General features: G+C 37.4%; 1 protein-coding gene across 11 annotated transcripts in view; it reads left to right on the plus strand.

The window, feature by feature from the left end:
- The window catches only part of FAM240C (family with sequence similarity 240 member C), a 134,087-nt gene extending 130,945 nt beyond the window's left edge, over nt 1-3,142 (plus strand). For all 11 annotated transcript variants that reach the window (XM_056806761.1, XM_056806763.1, XM_056806756.1 and 8 more), the window contains one exon: nt 2,417-3,142. In XM_056806761.1, coding sequence (XP_056662739.1) covers nt 2,417-2,546 — 130 coding nt within the window. In that variant the 3' untranslated portion in view covers nt 2,547-3,142. The remainder of the gene's footprint in view (nt 1-2,416) is intronic.
- Nucleotides 3,143-13,258: the final 10,116 nt, after the last annotated feature.

Below are 13,258 nucleotides of genomic sequence, written 5' to 3' on the forward strand. Positions count from 1 at the left end.
GTTTTGCACACCTAAAAACGCTAAATAAATACTGGCTATGATTATCCATAGGAAACTTGATGGTACAATGTCTAGAGTACCAGGCCTGGAATTAGGAAGATTCATCTTCCTGAGTTCTAATATGGTTTCAGACACTTATTAGCTCGATGACCCTGGGCAAGTCACGGAACCATTTCCCTCATCTGGAAAATGATCTGGTGAAGGAAATGGCAAACCACTCTAGGATCTTGGCCAAGAAAACCCCATTTGGGGTCACAAAGGGTTAGACATGACTGAAAACTATTGGGCAACAACAAATGATTATTAATAAACATAAAAGGTGAAATGACTTGCCTAAAGTCAAATAAGTAGTAAGGGGAAGAGTTGGAACCAAAGTCCTTTGGACTCTCAATTGAGTCTTCTTTACACTGCAGTGCATCGTCAGCATCCCTCTTCAAAGGACTTTCAATGGAATGTCTTTTGGAGTAGAACGATGACGACATCCTATAAAAATCAGGAAAGGCAACCCCTAACACAATGCAGTTTTTGTTCCAGGGTAGGGCTTCAGTGAGTAGGGAGTATTGACTTGGGAAGCTTCCAAGAAAAAGAGAAATCACTTCAGAAATATGGGAACCTCATATGTATATATATATATATATATATATATATATATATATATATATATATATATATATATATATATGCACTTGTAATATTCACCAATCTGTGTGTAAAGTATGGCTAGGACAGCAAGGGCTTTAGGGGTTTCCTTCAAATCCTTTCTCAAAACAAGTGTCCTGAATTCACTGTTCCAAATATCCCGCCGTCTCTTCCCCAATATACGTCTGGAAAATGAAGAAGTGGGGCAGGATAGACATCTCCGCCCTCTCAAGAAAATTCCCAATGAGTGTCATCCGCTTTTTTAAATGTTCATTGACTGATTGATTCATAGGTTTAGAACTTTAGAACAATCGCTTCGATAATTTTGGTGTTCAGTCATTTTTCATTCATGTCTGATTCTTCATGATCTCATTTGGGATTTTCTTGGCTAAGATCCTGGAGTGTTTTTACCATTTCCTTGTCCAGCTCACTTTCCAGATGAGGAACTGAATCAAACAGGGTTAGGTGACTTGCCCAGGATCATACAGGTAGTAAATGTGTGAGGCCAGGTTTGAACTCAGGAAGATGAATCTTCCTGGCTCCAAGCCTGGCACTTTATTCACCGTACCACCTAGCTGCCCCAATAATACTATTTTCCCAGAACAATACAACCACTAATGCCCCAGCATAAGACAGAAAGTAATCATAGTACTAAGTGAAATCTTCCTCTTCTCTCATAAAGACTATGCTCTTGGGTGAAAAATGTTTGAATAGAGAACTCTTTCCTTGTGCCTAAGGACATAACCTACAGGAGAAAATATGACACTAAATACTAATGAGAACACTCTGCACTTGTGTGACTCATTAGGAATCTGACAAAGCCACATAGGCTTCTCGCTGTGAAGTGATATTCATGCACTCATATGTTTTCCAAATTTTTCAGTCTTGAAAGTCAAAGGGCTGCCAGGGGTGGAGGGACTGGACAGAGTAGGTCCTTCTAGTGGACATGTGCCAGAGTAATTAGCAAAGTGGAGGAGAGACAGGGAGGAATAATAATTTTTTTAAAAAAACTTGGGTCTCAAAGGGCGCTAAAAGACTGTCTGCCCTTTGATCCAGCCATAGCACTGCTGGGTTTGTACCCCAAAGAGATAATAAGGAAAAAGACCTGTACAAGAATATTCAGAGCTGCGCTCTTTGTCGTGGCCAAAAATTGGAAAATGAGGGGATGCCCTTCAATTGGGGAATGGCCGAAAAAATTGTGACATATGTTGGTGATGGAATACTATTGTGCTCAAAGGAATAATAAAGTGGAGGAATTCCATGGAGACTGGAACAACCTCCAGGAAGTGATGCAGAGCGAGAGGAACAGAACCAGGAGAACATTGTACACAGAGACTGATACACTGTGGTATAATCAAATGTAATCCACTTCTCTACTAGCAGCAATGCAATGATACAGGACAATTCTGAGGGACTTATGAGAGAGAACACCATCTACATTCAGAGGAAGAACTGGGAATAGAAAAACAAAAGAAAAACAACTCCTTGATCACATGGGTTGATGGGGATAAGATCTGGGATGTAGACTGTAAGTGATCACTCTAGTGCAAATATCAATAATATGGAAATAGTTCTTGATCAATGACACATGTAAAACCCAGGGGAATTATGCATCGCCTAGGGGAGGGGGTTAAGGGGAGGGAAGGGAAAGAACAAGAATCTTGTAACTATGGGAAAATATTCTCAATTAAATAATTAATTAAATTTTTCCAAAACTTAAAAAAATTAAATTGGGTCTAAAAGATGGGTGTTCAAAGTATCTGTTCTCTGTCTCCAGGCTCCGCTGTGAATGGGCTCAGAGACTGGAAAGAAGAATCAAGATGCTACAGCAGCCTGAGGAAGTATCCAAGAAGTCATCTCTAATCCCTATTGAATCTTTCCCCCTTATTGATAAAACAGTAGCCTGAAGTTATAACTAAAATGACAAAATAGGGAAAGTGTTGTTTCATGGGGAATGAAAGCCCCTTTAGGAAATTCCTGTGGAGCAGCAAAAAAATAAAGTAAAAATGAATCCCAAATCAAATGTTGGGCAGGAATTAAAAGGGTAATCTGAGATGTATATGACATGCAGGAATATGTTCAATATGGAAATTGTCGCCATGTTTCATCATTTCATTCGGATCACAGTAGAATCCCTTCAGAAAACTGTTCATTAGGATGTAAATCCTCAAACTTAAGTACTAAAATTGAAAGAAGATCAGGATTGAAGTGTAGGAAACTTAGGTTCAAGTCTTTCATCTGACACAAATGGTTGTGTTACCTTCTAATGCCCCCAGGTAAATCTCGAAGATTAGAAGATCCCATATGAGTTTCTAATTTATATCAGTGGAAGAAGTTTCAAAATCAGAAGTTCTCCACACCCATGAGCTCAGAGAAGCAAGACAGTCTTCTCCCTGACCCCAACTTGCTCCTACCCCTACGACATCCCCACACACAGATCTCACAGGTATTTTATATGATGCCAGAGTTGTAAATTATTACACTTTATTTCTTATTCTATTCAGTTCCTTGGTCTCTCTTTCTTGCAAATTTAAGTCAAATTCGACTCAAAAAGACGTTTAGCACAGAAAATATCAATAAGACCACATACTTATATATTCTTTAATTCTTTGAAAATCTGCTCACAAATATTTCATTGTATTCTTGTAGCAACCCTGTGAGATAGATGAAGTAAGCGTCCTCATTTAAGTATCCTCACTCTCATTTTTTTTATAATTACATAGATTGAAGCACAAAGTTGAGAGATTAAGAATCATAGTTTAAAGACTTTTTGGACTCGGAATCAGGAAACCTAGATTTGATTCTGGTTGTAATACTTCCTGCTTATGTGATGGCAGACAAGTCATTTAACCTTTCTAAGCCTCCATTTCATCTTAAACTCTGTATAAGAATTACTAGTTAAATTTTACATTTAACTAAAAGGTTAGTGTATAATCATAGTTTAGAGTAAAGACTTTTTGGACTCAGAATCAGGAAATCTTGTAATGTATAAGTTAAGTGACTTGCCTAGTTAGTGTCAGAGGTAGAATTTGAACCCAGGCTCCAAGCTCAGGACTTTATCCACTAAACCATGTTGGATCTTCCTAAATGGTGAAAATAATACTTGCACTTCCCACCTCATATTGTTGTAGGGAGAAAAATGCTTTTGTAGGCTTAAGATAATTTATATTATCGACACTATCTTTTTTCCATGGGGTTTAGATATGAATGAACTAAGCCCAATAACTATCCTCTTATTCTTTCATATTTAATATTCTAACAGCTATTTCATATATGGATAAAATAATTGACTTATAATAGTTTGATCAAAAGTATTAGAATGTAAATTCATTCTCTGTGGGTTTACTGAAGGAATCCTATCATAGCAGAAGGACAACAAGGCAAACCCTAATCCCATTTTTCTTCTTTTCTGCTGGGTCTCTATGTTTGGAAAGTTCATAGTTTTGTGATGTTTGAAATTCCAGAATATTTATGCCATTTTCCTTTTTGAAATAATTTAGGGTGTCAGTGCTTTTTACCATCTATTTCATTAATAGGTATAAATTATAGAATTTGCACTTTGTGAGGATTTTCAGTAACTGGGATCATGAACACTTTCCTCTTCAGGTTTTATTAGATCCTCCATTTTATCAAAATTAGAATTCATGGAAAGGTGTCCTATTATCATTTAATTTTGTTTTTATTATTTTATTATATTTATTATTTATGCATAGTCAAACACAATAAAGTCCCCCACAGACTATGTCCAAAAGAAACATCTCAGTCTGTACCTTGAGTCTGTCATCTCTCTGTTAGGAGATGAGTGGCATGTTTCATCATGGGTCTCCGAGAATCATGGAGGGTCATTGCATTGATCAGAGTTCCTAAATCAAAGATTTCTTATTCTACAATGCTGTTGTTACTGTATAAATTGTGATGAAAGTTTATTTTATGATTTGTCCTGTTCTTGGTGGCAATATTACATATCATGACTTGGAACTGAGGATAATGTTAACAAAAGGCAATGTGAAACCTAGTGAGATCCATCACCAATTCAATCATTTTATAATCCTGGTACATAACAAAAGTATTTGTGTCTTAAGTCTATTTTATGCACACTCAGAGTCTGCCCAATTTAGTGATCATTGGTATTAAACATTTCCAGCCACAGAAGTATCAGTATTTCTCATTGGTTGTAATCATTAAGTGACTTGGCCAAGATTATTGAGACAAAGGTTCTTAAATTTAGAGCTGAAAGAAACCTTGATTAATGTCTAGTCCAACTCCATTTTACTGAGCTCTAGGGACATTAAATGCTAGTTTGCTTTCCTCCTAGTTCAGTGCTTCTGGTAGATCTACATTTATGGGCTAATAATATCTAATATTATATCATTGAAGCATTTAATGTTCAAGATCAGGCTATAAAAATCCACTGAATACCTGATCACTGCTGCTTCTTAGTAGATCCCATTGATAAATAAAATCCCTGAGTCCGTATGTTAATTAAAAGTATGAAAGTTATGCATTAACAGACATGACTTGCACAGTAGGAAGATGCAGGGAAGTAATTTTATATGATGATATATTTAGAATGGAATTAGTATCTTCATGACTTCATGGTTTAATTTTTTTGGAGCACACTCATAAAATGTGTGTTCGTGTTAAAATTAGGAGGTGCAGTATCTACCAGAACATTTGTGTTTATGCCGTAACATCACGTAGTGATCATCTCACTCACCCGTTGGTATCCAGACTACCTCCTTTGACATTAAATTCCTTGAGGCTAAATACTGTCTTGGTCATGGAGAGTCCTAGTAGTTTCTCAACCTCATTTTTTCTATTTTTAACATCTACCTTTTCTTTATGAAAGGTTACGACAGAGCTCTTAAGGTCCAAAGGCAAAAAGTGAAGAAGAGAGGGAAAGAAAAAGAAGGAAGAGACTGTGAGGAGAAAGTGCATAGGTTATGGGCACAGAGCAAGGGGGAAAATTGTGATGGATCAATATCGATAACTTGTTTTGTACTTTTTCTGAAGACAGGAAGACATAGTAGGCAACATGTTTGTAATGGAAGATTCAAGTACTGGTCTTGAATTCAGAAGTCCTGAATTCAAGAACCAGTTTCAATCCTTAAAAGCAATATATCTTCTCTGAACTTCAATCTCTTCATCTGTAAAATGGAGATTAGAATTTTTGCACAAATTGTCTTATAGGATTGTTGTGAGGAAAGAATTTTGAAAGCAAAAAGTTTCACATAAGCAGGAATAATTATCACAGGGTATAGGTACAAAATGCTGTCCATAAAACATCTACACTCTCTAAGTGGGGAGAAGAACCAGTTTCTCTAAGGTCTATTTATTTACTAAAATAATTAAAAGACTTTTTTGAAATTTGGGGGTGGAGTCCCAAAAATAAATTATCCCTACAATTGTGAGCCAAAGAATTAGTGGATTTTTAAAGGAAAATTTGAGATCTAATAGGTGAAATGATAAAAGTAAAAGTTAAGTTGAAAACAGAATAAGGTTCAAGTTAGCACTGTGCTCACAGAAAAATGTGCATCGGTGATATTTCCACTTCTGAATACTAGATGAGATAGTTTCCCTTAAGTTCTAATATTTCAAGCCATTTTCATTTCTCACCAAGGTCTATTTGTAAATGACATCTCTGTGATGGGTCTGATCTGAATGTACTGCTTCTGTCTGTAAGTCTAAACTCATAGAACTTGGATAAACATGGCTTTGTGATGTGGTGGAAAGATCCAATAAATATAGAGGTTACATTAATCTTTGGACTACGTTATGGCTTTATCATACAAATATAAGCTGGTCAACTCTAACCCTTATTTAAAACATGAGCAAACAAATAAAAACACACACACGAGTGAAAACAAGTCATTTCCTTACTTTTTATTCTGTTAGTTCTTTAGATAATTAACCTATCATTTCTTCAGTCAAATCAGATAAGATCATTTAACATACATTGCTCTACTTCTCCAATTTACTGAAATCATAGGTCGTTTGTTTTTATAATATATTTAAATAGAGGAATTAGTGTATTATTGGTGCCCTTAATTAAGTGATTGCCTATAAAAGACAATGTCACTAGTGACTGATGCAGTTCAGCAATAGAAACCAAGTATGTGCTGTCAAACAAGCATTTACCACCATCACCACCACTTGTCCTCACCACCCAGCACCAGAGAATCAGTCCTACTTCTTGTTCCTTGGAAAATTTAGCCCTTCCAGAATGGTTTAAGTCATTTCCTGAGGGAGAAAAAAGAGAGGAAGGAGGAAGAGGAGGAAGAGAATAAGGAGTATGAGAAGGAGAATCCATGACCTAAGAACAAGAGGGGTGAAAGAAGGTGGGGAGCTGCCACCATTGCCAAAACTGCTGAAAAATCAATAGAAATAACTCAAGGGGTGAAATGACTAAGAAAATCATGATGGTTCCTCTTTATGTCATTTCCTCTGATAAAATCTTATCAATTTCTCATATTTAATCATTTGACAGTGTCAAAGGCTTTGGTGACAAGCATCTCCCTAGGGGTTGCTTCCATGATGAGAACTAAAGATATTAGGCTGGAAGCAATGTTATTTCCTTTTTATTCTTTTTGAAATTTTATTTAGTCAATTTAGAAAATTATTCCTTAGTTGCAAGAATCATATTCTTTCCCTTCCTCCCCTCCCCCCACCCCTTCCCATAGCTGATGCACAATTCTACTGGGTTTTACATGTATCCTTGATCGAACCTATTTCCATGTTGTTGGTGTTTGCACTAGGTTGTTCATTAGAGTCTGCATCCCCAGCCATATCCTCTCGACCCACGTATTCAAGCAGTTGTTTTTCTTCTGTGTTTCTATTCCAACAGTTTTTCCTCTGAATGTGGATAGTGTTCTTTCTCGTAAATCCCCCTGGGTTGTTCATGATCACTGCATTGCCACTAATGGAGAAGTCCATGACATTCGATTACACCACAGTGTGTTTGTCTCTGTGTACAATGTTCTCCTGGTTCGGCTCCTCTCGCTCTGCATCACTTCCTGGAGGTTGTTCCAGTCCCCATGGAATTCCTCCACTTTATTATTCCTTTGAGCACAATAGTATTCCCTCACCAACATATACCACAATTTGTTCAGCCATTCTCCAATTGAAGGGCATCCCCTCATTTTCTAAGTTTTGAAGCAATGCTATTTCAAAGGCTCTTGGGGTCAGGGTCCTTGGCTATCTCCATCACAGTCAGAGAGGCAGTGATGGTAGAAGTGGTGGTGGTGATGGTGGTGGTATTGGTAGTGGTTTGACTTACTTGGCACAAGCTGCTTCTCATCAACTCCTCAGGATGCCCTACTGCTTAATTAGCTAAGCTGCCTATCTGTCCAGCAATTGCTACAGATGGTGTTGAAGAAAGGGGGTGGGTCTCTTCTCCACAATGATCTCTCTCTTCAATGATGACTATAGATGCTGAATATTTGATGACAGTCTTAATTTGGTCATCCAATCATACTTGGTCTTTCTGTCCCTCAGAACTCCTGAACTCAAATAACAAGTCTCAGCTTCTTCAGTATCAGGGAATAAAGGTGCGTGAAGCCACTCTTGGCACCTACCAGTTTCTTGTGTGGAAAAAGTTGTGAGCAAAATGAAAGCTGGTAATCTTGAGATTATCACCTTAGGAATTTCCTTTTCTCTGTCTCTTTCAGCCATCTTGAAAGGGAGACCAAGTCAAGACCAAGAAATAGAAAGTAACACTCAAAGGGAGTTTCTGAGGGAAAATGGCACCACCTACATGAACCAATCAAGAAGTAACTAGTCTATTCACTAGTCCAATGTACTACACACACACACATACACACACACACACACACACACACACACACACACACACACACACACCTCTGTTGCATTCAACCCTAAATATGGCAGATCAAATTCAATATGTCCAAAATGGAACTCATCACCTTTTCCCTAATCTTCTATTCCTCCCACTGTCCCAGTTTCTTTGAGGGCACCACTATCCCTCCCATGAATCCAGGTTTATAACCTTGGAACTATCCTTGATGCTTCACTCTAGCTCATTCTCCATAACTAATCATCTCATCAGTTGATTTTACATTCCCAATATCTGTCATATCCAATCTCCCCCTTCAACAAGGCACATCCTAGTTCAGGACTCATCACTTCTCATCTAACCTATAGTATTGGCTTTTTTTTATTGGTTTCTCCTCTTCTGGTCCTCTGTCTTTTCCAAACCATTCTTTCCAAAATTGACAAAATAATCTTCCTAAAATACAGGTCTGACCATGTCACTCTTCTACTCAAAAAAGTGGCACCCAATTGCCTTTGGGATAAAATACAGATCTCCTAATGTGGCATCAAAGGCCTTCCACAATTTGGATCTCACCTACAACTCCAGCTGCATTTCAGACTACTTGCCTTTAGAAATTATATTCTAGCTAAACAGGACTACATTATTCCCTGACCTCTTAACCCAAAACTCTATTTACCAATTCTCTGCTTTTATACATGGCAATGCCTTGTGTGATATTGGTTTGTTCTTCACCACTGTCTCTCAAAATCTTTGTGTACTAAGGCTCAATTCAGTTGCTTCCTTCTTTCTTAGATCTCCCCCTCTCCTTCCGGTGGTCAGTGCTCTCTCTGTGTCTCTCTCTCTGTGTCTCTCTCTCTGTGTCTCTCTCTCTATCTCTGTCTCTCTCTCTCTCTTTTTCTCTCTCTCTGTGTCTCTCTCTCTCTCTCTCTTTCTCTCTCTCTCTCTCTGTCTCTCTCTCTGTGTCTCTCTCTCTGTCTCTGTCTCTCTCTCTCTCTGTCTCTCTCTGTCTCTCTCTGTCTCTCTCTGTCTCTCTCTGTCTCTCTCTCTCTTTCTCTTCAATTTTTTTCTGCAACATGCTTATTTCTGTGCTTGGTTTGTCTCTCTCATCTTCTCATCCCTGCCACCACTCCCAGGAGAATGAAAATTTGATTGAGGACAAGCACTATTCCCGTATCTGTAAAATGGAGATTAATACCTATAGCACCTTCCTCACAAGGTTGTTGAGAGGCTCAAATGAAATAATATCTAAAAAGGCATTTTGGAAAAGTGTCATTATCAAATTTTTAAGACTGTGCATAGCTTGTGAAAATGGCCATTTTTTTCTCATAAAGGATATTTTTTAAAATAAAAGTATAAATTCTGAGCACAGAAATCTGTGAAAAATTTTTAACCTCTTAACACTATTAAAGCTTAATACTGGGTGCCGCTAAGTGGCTCAGTGATGAGAGAGTCAGAACTGAAGATGGGAGGTCCTGGATTCAAATCTGATTCCAGATACTTATTAGCTATGTGAACCTGAGCAAGTCACTTAACTCCAACTGCCTGGCCCTTATCATTCTACCTTGGAACCAATACTTAGTATTAATTCTAAGACAGAAGATGAGGGTTTTATTTAATTACTCTGGTAGAATCAGGGAACTGTCCAAATGGGAGGCAAACTTTGAAGGACTATTTAAGGGGCATCTAGGTTGTTCAGTAGATAGAGCACCAAGTTTGAAGTCAGGAAGACTCAGATTCAAATCTGGCCTCATACATACCCTGGGCAAATCACTTAACCCCAATTGTTTCACCTTTACCTTTCTTCTGCCTTAGAACTAATACTTAGTATTGATCCAAAGAGAGAAGATAAGGGTTCTAAAAAAAGTTAACACTACTCTTTTTTTGACATATTGTGTAAATAACAGTTGTTTTCATCCTAAAGAAGAGACAAGAAAGGTAACAATTCTGAGTACAGAAAATCATGAAAGATATTCATAACACCACCCCCAATGAAATGCTACTTTCAATTACTCTTTCAAGTCTTGTACTATAATATATAAACTATTTCACATTGCTCATTGCCCTTGGTGCTGTTTTTAAAAATGGCATTTATGTTTCAAATTATTCCCTCTGTTTTGGCATGTACCTGCTATTTATTCTTTGCATAGGGGTTATGACCCTCTCTGTGAGTCATCAGCATTATTTTCTGTTCAAATGCTTTTAAATATATGGAAAGTCACATGCAGAGGATTACAGTCATGCAGAAAAGCCAGCATCAGGAGCAGATGGAACCATAAGCAATAATGACCCTCTTTTTATAATATCATCCCCAGCAATAAAGCAAGCTATGGAAAATAGTGGAGGAAATGCACCATAGTGGTGACATAGAATACGAATAAATCATTTCCCAAGGGATTTGTTTTGGCTGTGGCTATTTTTATACCAGTAGTCCACCAAGTATAAAGAAAGTGAAGATATTTGACATAAGCGTAAAATCTATGGCCACCTAGCCCCTTTCCTTGTCATTTATACAGAATTTTAAAAATTCTTAGCATCTTTTTTGCTTATTTATACATGCCCTCCCAATTGAACAAAGCAAAAATAAAAAATTAAGCCGTCATCTTAAACCTGCATATTCCAGGAAAACAGATTCCTACGTTACTTGTGCCTGAAAATGCATGTTTATCTTTACATTTTCATTCATCACCTCTCCAGCAGGAGGTGAGTACCCTGTTTGCTCTTCATCTTCTAGATTTGTGGTTTATCAGTTAATGGATAAAGTTTAAAATCTCAGTATATTTCTCCTACAATATTGTCATTCCATAAAATGTTTTCTTATTTCTGCTCGCTTCATAGAGATCTCCCCATTTTCCCCACAAACTATTCCTTTCATCACTGCTTATATCACAATAATACTCTATTATATAAACCATAATTTATTTAGCAGTGCCCCAATAGGAAGACAACACCAAATTAGCCCTCCCTTGTAGCCCCCCCCCAATGTTATACAAAACCAGCAGAGATAATAGCTCTATCTAATAATATATGTAAAATTCCAAGCCTTTAGTCTATTAGCTCTCTATTGAAAAGAAGCAGAAGTCCTTCCTCAGCTCTTTTCTGGGACCAGGATTGATTGATAAAGACTGTTAAAGCTGCATCGATTTTTCAAAACTATAAGCATAAATAGAGAGATCATTTTTAACACTTGCCAGACAGACTATCTACCGAAGATTCCCAGCGTTTCTGCTATAGCACTACAAAATGCCAAGCAGCCCCTTGTTTCTGGAGATAGTTCTGAGCAGAAGCTGCTACTAATAAGAGTGACCTTTTTCTTTTATAGCAAGGAGGATCCGGAGTAGTAGGCTAAATCCTGAAAAAAAAAATGTTAGAACATCAGAATTAAATAGAACAAGAATCAATTACTCAATGCACAGATCTAACCATAATTAACTGAATTCCGAGGCAAAGAAGCCAGATGCTGTCCTGGGCATAGGGGGAGAAATAATAGAAGCAAGAGAGTCTCTGATCCTCAACATTCTAATAGTGCAAAACAACACGTATACAGAAATGGTGGCCAGGAAAGAGTGTTTTGGAGTAGGGTGTCAAAGAGATATTGATTAGCCACAATGCAATTGATTGAATCGTCTTTCCAGAAATATTGGCATTAATTCATATTCTTAGAGCTAAAAATTTAAATGAAGCAGAGGATCTTGGAGGTAGCACGGTAGACTGAGGACCAGATAAGACACGAGCCGGGAGTCCCAAAGTTGGAAGCTTGAGTTCTAACAGGGAGGAGAAGAGGAGAAGGAAGTGGCGAGAGTTGCAGGGGACATAGCATAGAGAAGGACATGAATTTTCCATATTATGTTAAGCTATTCATTCATCAAACATTTATTAATCATCTATTATGTACATACTATTGTGTTAGGTACTAGGGAATACAAAGAATAAAATATAATCCTGCCCTCGTAGGAGCTTCTTATGCATATAAATAATCAGATTTTAGAAATCCCTTGAGCTTCACACCAAATGGGATTTTTGTCCTGATTTTTTTTTTTTTTGCGGGAGGAAGAGAGGAGATTTTGGGGGGAGACACAACAGACACTTTTTGGTAAGCACACAAAAAAATCACATCCCTCTCCCACCTCATTACAACTTAAAAACAGTATCATGCCTAATACAGACCCCTTTCCACTTAACTCCTTGTTGTTAGCAAAAAGAGAGTAAAATAGTTACAACTTTAAAATATAGTACCACTGTTGTCTATTTTATTTGACCCAAGTGGTGTTGCCTTGAAATACTGTCTTTATTTACTTTGTAAAAGCCAACTGCTATTGTCTTATATATGTCTCCTAGATTGCTCAGTGGTCAGAGCACCAGGGCTGAGTTTAAATTGAGCTTCAGACACTTACTAGGTATGTGAACTGGCTCAAATCACTTAACCCTGTTTGCCTCAGTTTCCTCATCTGTAAAAAATGAGCCCCAGAAGGAAATGGCAAACCATTCCAATATCTTGACAAGAATACACTAAAGAAGTGTCATGGAGAGTCAGACACAATGAAAACAAAATTAAGTCATTTCTTGATCTTTTGACTGCTTTCTTTATTCTGCATCACTTCATATAAATTTTTCAGCGTTTTTTTTCTGAATTCTTTATATTTGCCCTTCCTTTATAGCACAATAGTTTTATATTCAATCAATATGCTTCAATTTCCTCATTCATGAATGGGTGGCCACAAATATTGCTCATCACAAGTAATGTTGCTATAAATATTTTATGTCTATGAGACTGGGTTAAGAGTACTAGTAATACTTCCTAGCTGTGTGACCCTGGACAAGTCACTT

This window comes from Monodelphis domestica, chromosome 7, assembly GCF_027887165.1.
Source record: "Monodelphis domestica isolate mMonDom1 chromosome 7, mMonDom1.pri, whole genome shotgun sequence".
In the NCBI taxonomy this organism is placed as follows: Eukaryota; Metazoa; Chordata; class Mammalia; order Didelphimorphia; family Didelphidae; genus Monodelphis; species Monodelphis domestica.